Source organism: Hippocampus comes, unplaced genomic scaffold, assembly GCF_001891065.2.
Source record: "Hippocampus comes isolate QL1 unplaced genomic scaffold, H_comes_QL1_v1.1 scaffold6, whole genome shotgun sequence".
NCBI lineage: Eukaryota > Metazoa > Chordata > Actinopteri > Syngnathiformes > Syngnathidae > Hippocampus > Hippocampus comes.
In genome coordinates this window covers 1,451,160-1,456,944 of record NW_017805833.1, presented here as the reverse complement: position 1 = coordinate 1,456,944, position 5,785 = coordinate 1,451,160, and the positions used below count along the sequence as shown (strand labels likewise).

At 42.6% G+C, this 5,785-nt stretch overlaps 1 protein-coding gene across 1 annotated transcript in view; it reads left to right on the top strand.

Moving 5' to 3' along the window:
* The first annotated feature begins 617 nt into the window (after window positions 1-617).
* The window catches only part of dock10 (dedicator of cytokinesis 10), a 63,363-nt gene continuing 58,195 nt past the window's right edge, over window positions 618-5,785 (top strand). Inside the window, exon 1 of the mRNA XM_019887615.1 lies at window positions 618-849. Coding sequence (XP_019743174.1) covers window positions 742-849 — 108 coding nt within the window. The 5' untranslated portion in view covers window positions 618-741. The remainder of the gene's footprint in view (window positions 850-5,785) is intronic.

Sequence of the window (5,785 nt, the reverse complement as noted above, 5' to 3'; positions counted from 1 at the left end):
GGAGCATTACCCATCGTGCTACTGCAGTGCAGCTGTTGTACACCAGGGGGCGGCACAACACTTCTGTTGTTTTCAGACACAAGACAACACACAATTAACGACAAACGTGAATATAAAAAATATAGTCACGAATAGTGCTCTACATGCTCTCCAGTCTGTTTAATTTGCTTGTTTTTAATTACATAATGCAAATTATTTAAGCATTCGCTGCCACCGCGTGTCGCTGTGGACTCGTGTTGTAATTGCTATTATCTGATCGTGACTTGACTTCTGATTGACATTTTCTATTTATGATAATATGGACTCCAGTGTATTCTCAATTCAAATTTTATCGGTCTGTCTTAAAAGCCTTTAATGCGTGCGCAGTGAGAATGATTCATCAACGTTTACTTCGGCGGTAAATGCAATTTGTTTGAAGAAGTGATAGTGAAAATTACCTTTCCGTTTTACGCCAAGTTACAAAATAAGGATGAGTTACGTATCCCGTAGGACCTACAAAATAAGAGTTTAATGAATCCTCGCACGTAGTTGTAACGACACTGTCGGTGCCATGTTTTATTTTGAAATTAAAATATAGAAGTTCTTCTTTCCATGGGTTCTAACTGTTTTCCCAGCGTGCATACTACGGTGTGTGCGTAAACAGAAGGCTCTGTCTGCTCATGTTGGCAGCGAGGGGGAGCAGGTCGGATTGTGGCACGTTTCACCGTACTGTACGGACCCCGTGGCCGCTCGGATGACGATATGGCGTCCGAATCGACCCGGAGATTCACCAAGAACCTGCTGAAGCCCGGGAGCGCGGCGGAGATACGCCAGACAGCATGCAACGCTGTCAGACACTCTGCAGTGGCGGTGAGTAATAAGAGCCGGTGTGAATTGTCACACGCTAGTAAAATAAAATTATAAAAAGATAAAATCACATTAGCGCTTGTGGACCCACTCTAATGGCTTGAGCTTTTTAATGGAGGTGATTTCGAGGGGACGTCATGAGTTCAAATCCTCTGCAGAACGCTGCCCTCCATCCAGCTGTGCGGAAGCTGCCATTGACATTCATCTGGCATCTTTCTATGCGGTGCAGGCATCAGTGCAGCAATGCTTCGTCTTTATTGATTCGACGGGTGGTGCGGGTGGGGAGTGCGGGGACTATCCACTGTCTTTTGATGATTAATATGTTTCACTTGCTTTCTTTTATTTCTACATTAACCTGTGCGATGGATTGTTATGTGACCGAACACGTAGTGTGGTGGTACGGATGTGCTTCAGGATGAATGAAATAAATTGTGGCTTGGTTTTAGGTTAGTAGGTAACATCTGGAAAATGGAGGAAGGGACAAGGCAGGGAAAGCACGGAGCAACCAATAGGCTATATTTACAACCTTTTTTTTTCCCCATTATGTGACTATTTTATGAGGAAGGTAGGCTCCAGTGGGTGTGTCACGGTTCATAGCAAGGAGACTGTCATGACATATAGATGGGAGGAGGGGTAATCTCATCTGATGAAAAAAAAGAAACACAATATAATACACAAAGTCGTGTTTCGATTTGCGTGGAGGGCAAATTCATTTTCCCCTCGCTTTCTCGGTATGAGTGTGTCTGTTCTTGAGATTTCCATAAAGAAAGGTCACTCCACTCCACGCTACTCCACTCTTCATTCTCCTCACTGTCGTGTCAGTGTGTCAGTAGGACACAGCTCAGCGGAGTGCACAATTGATTGCCAACCAAGAGTGGACGTTCAGTTTTTTTTCCAGCGTGGAAATTGATGAATATTTTCAGGTTAGGGCGCCGCCCAGGAGATAATATCTAAAAAGGAGATAATATCTAAAAACAACAATACAGTATTCCTTATTCAAAAATCAGAAAATAATGTCTTTGATGTAGATCATGACACTGAATAGTGTATACGTGAAGGATTCACATGTTGGGTCATTTGCAATACGAAATTACAAGCTTGCACTGCAGTGTATCAAAAAGGAGCTTTGTGGTTGCTTGGTTCTTCAAGCCTTAAATGGGAAATAATAATATAAAATTGACTTTTAATTATTTGTGTACAAATTGTTGGGTATCCATACTGTCTGCCTATCCATTACATGTGGAATTAAACAAGCAAGCCAATGAATGATTTTATCAGCATGTTCCTGAAAATGCGCCTGTGAACAATATGTTTGGCACTCGTGCCCCACTGTTATGCAACACTGGGGATGATTTGCATAATTACTACCACTACTTACAGAGTTTCTCTGCCAGCGACATGATCAGCTACAGTATCCTGACCGAAGTTCCAGGGCAAAAGAACCACTTTGAAGCAGTGCCAGTAATTAGCAGGAGTGACTCCAGCAATGTAAATGCAGAGCTGCGTTGAGTTTTGTCAAAGTACAGACGTGTGTTTGCTTTTGATCAGCGACACTTGACTGCACGTTGAATTTTCTAATCGTGTGGCAAGGCAGGCAACGTTTGTGTTGTGTGTGTGTGTAAACTGCTGCGTCCAGAAGCTGAAATGTTTTTCTTCCACACTCCGGGCTCTGCTTCCGCATGTTGAAGCAAGCAGCCGGACGACGCTCAAGAGTAGTTTAGCCACATATAATACACTTGGATCACAATCCGGGTAAAGTTGGGCCGATGTGACAGTGGAAAATTTTCATACAGTACATTCCTAGGGTATATCAAAATGTGACATGCCGGTAGTGTTTATATATATTGACATCAAGCAAATTCTAAAACGTCTTGCTCAATATTCAAACCTAGCAGTTGAGGAATAGCATTTTTTTTTTTTTTTTTTTTTACAATGAATTTTGTAACCTCTCAGTACATGACATGGTGGTTTAATCCGGTCCAGTGTTATCTTGACAGCTTTCCAAATGGAACTTGAAGTCATGTAGTCAGGAGTATTCAGAGCAGTAGCTCAGGGAATCTGGGTTAAATGTGTCTGAATGGGCTGGTGCGACACTGCCGCTGAGCACAAGCTCCGATTAACCGGGCGTGTAAAATGTCAACGGACCTTGTGTGTGGGCTTGCATGGGTGTTTTTGTCAGTGTGGTAATGCATGGCCTTTTTTTTTTTTGTTGGTGGTGGTGAAAGAAACCAGGTCAGCAGAATCAGGCCCTTTGGCGCAACATTCAATGAAGCATGAGCCTCTCATTCTCACTCTCATTGACCAGCCCTTCTCTCGCTTTCATTTCTGCTCATTCGCTAATTTTCGGACCCTTTTCTGGCCCTTCGGTATTTTCACTGCAGTAACGCTGAAAGAGGAAATCTGCAAAGGCAGTGAATGCTTTGTAACTCCTCTTTCTTGGTGGACCACCCACCTTGTAATATTTCGAGTCATCGTGGTGGTCTTTTGCGGTTTTCTCTGGCTACAGTCTGATCTACCGTACAAATCTCCCAATTGACACGAACCGACCAACCGCACAGTCTAATGAGATCCGATGCAAGTGCCCCTTCAAAAATGAACACTGGAGCACATGAATTTAGCCAATAAAACTCACACGTTTTTTGTCAACCTCTGCGGCCTTTGTTTATTGTGACTCTCACCAGTAAAACGCAGCATATATCCCCGCGTGTCATCCTCGTGGCCAGTGCGGCCTGCTCGGAGCAACCACATAACATGTTGTTTTGTTGAATGCCAGCCACACTAACCACACGAACCATATGCCCGCCCTTGCAGGCCATCCTATAAGCCTGTGTCCATTTGGGTTGTCACGATTGAGACACTGTTATAGGATGGATGCAGCAAAATGGCCATGGTTTCTCTCACTCCACAGGTTTGTCATGATTGATCTCCTCATGGTCCGAACTAGCTTTACATTTGAACACAAGTGGACTGTTTGAATGATATTGTAACTGCCTTGTCAATTAACTTCAACATCATTGAAATAGATCGCTTTCTCTTTTGGCTGTTTTGTGGACTACCATTAAAGGCAAAGAGAATGTCGAACAAGAAATGGAATTTATAGTAACGTAGCAGTAATGCATCATCAAAAACGTCAGTACAGTATGACTAAAACAGCAAATGTTGAATTTTCCGTGGAATGATGAAAGTTTCGACAAGTAAGTTGACATCAGGAAAAAAGAAACTGAACGTAGACAGCAAAGTGAGGTGTTGAAGATGAGCAATTCCTCATTAATGGAATCAAGATCATGATGGCGTTGTGCATCGCTTTGGATTTGAGATAAACACAGCTTTTGAGTAGAAGATAAAGATTAGGCAATGAGTCTCAACTTGTCACATCGGTTATGAGGAAGAAAAATGCCAACATGTTGCAAGTCGGACAGCTTTAAGCACCCCACACTTGAAAATTATTTGTACATGTACGTTATAAAAATAATGTGTCGCGGTAGGTAGTGGGAATTGTGTGTTGCGTTCATGAGGAAATTAGAATTGGCTTCATGTGTGTCTCAATGTATTTTTGATGCTGATTCCACAAAAATGCCTTTACTTTTTTTTTCCAGCAAATCTGGTATTTGAGAGTTTCATTTTGTGTTTTTATGTTTGACCTTAAGAAACCGGTGTTTTGCTGAAACAACCCAATGTCCGCTGCAGATTACAAAAAACCTCAGACACATATTTTTTTTATTTGTGGTGAAAGAAGATAATCTACTCTTTCTTTTGGATGGGTCAGTGCTTAGATTGTCGCAGAACAGAATATTCCGCAGACCTTGAAAAGTAAGCACAAAACGTGCTAAAATGGGCTGGCAATATTTTGAACTCCGCTCAGAAAACGGTTGGCAGTGACTGAGTGCCTCTGAAGAGACCAATCTTAGAAGCAAGTAGTAATGCATCTTATCTTTTCAACGTGTGGGGGCGAAAATAAACCTTCAACCTGCCAATAGGTTGTGTTGAGTTTCTGCTGTCTCAGTCCAGAAAAGATTGGACGCTAGAAGTAGTTCACACAAAATATTGCAGCCCAAATCTGTGGGGGGGAACAAAACAAAACGAAACAAAACAAAACCGCTTCCAGAAGAATATGAACAACCATAAGGTTTCAGTCTTTTTACACACAAAAGCATTATATTATGAAGGCTTTTGTTTCAATGTTTACACAATATTATCACTTATTGTTTTATCTTACTGGCCACAGTCACCGAGATGATTAAAACTCATTCAGCACCAGCCAATTCTGGACCAAGTCTGAAAAGACGTTTAAAAACGTCTTTGGGAGTGAATGAGTTAAGCAACCACTCAGCGGTTTGACTGGAGCTCAAGTCACTCAAACATTCATGGAGTCAATGGCCACTGCAAATATTCTCTTACATCAATCAATCCTGGCAAACCCCACAAATCTGTTCGTCTGATGTGTTTTGGTGTGAAAATGTGAACGTCACCCTTAAAGCTCATGACCTTTTCCTAACCCATATTTTCAGATTTTTATCAATGACCTGAAACGTGTGACTAAGAGAAAGGTCACATCTGCACAACATGTGCGTTTATCCCCCCCCCCACACACACTCTTTCTTAAGATTTGCGCAATCCCTTGTTGTACTCCCTGCCAGAAAGAAAGACAAGCCATTTATCAAGCATCTGTTCTCTGATCCTCCAAATGGACTCCTTTGGCATTCCTCCTTGCGTTGTTGTTGTTGTGTTTTTTTATTTTTTTGGGGTGGGGGGGGGGGGTTTGGGGCTTGCTTGCTTGCTTGCTTGGGGTGTTTTTCCTCTTGTAATTGCCTCTCCCTGTAATCATAGGACTGTTCTTGGAGTGAAACAACACTACCGAGCGTCTCTGTCTGTCTGGAGCTGTAATGTGTGTCAGACGGGATGTGAGCAATGGCGGGGGGGGGGGGGGGGGGGGGGGGGG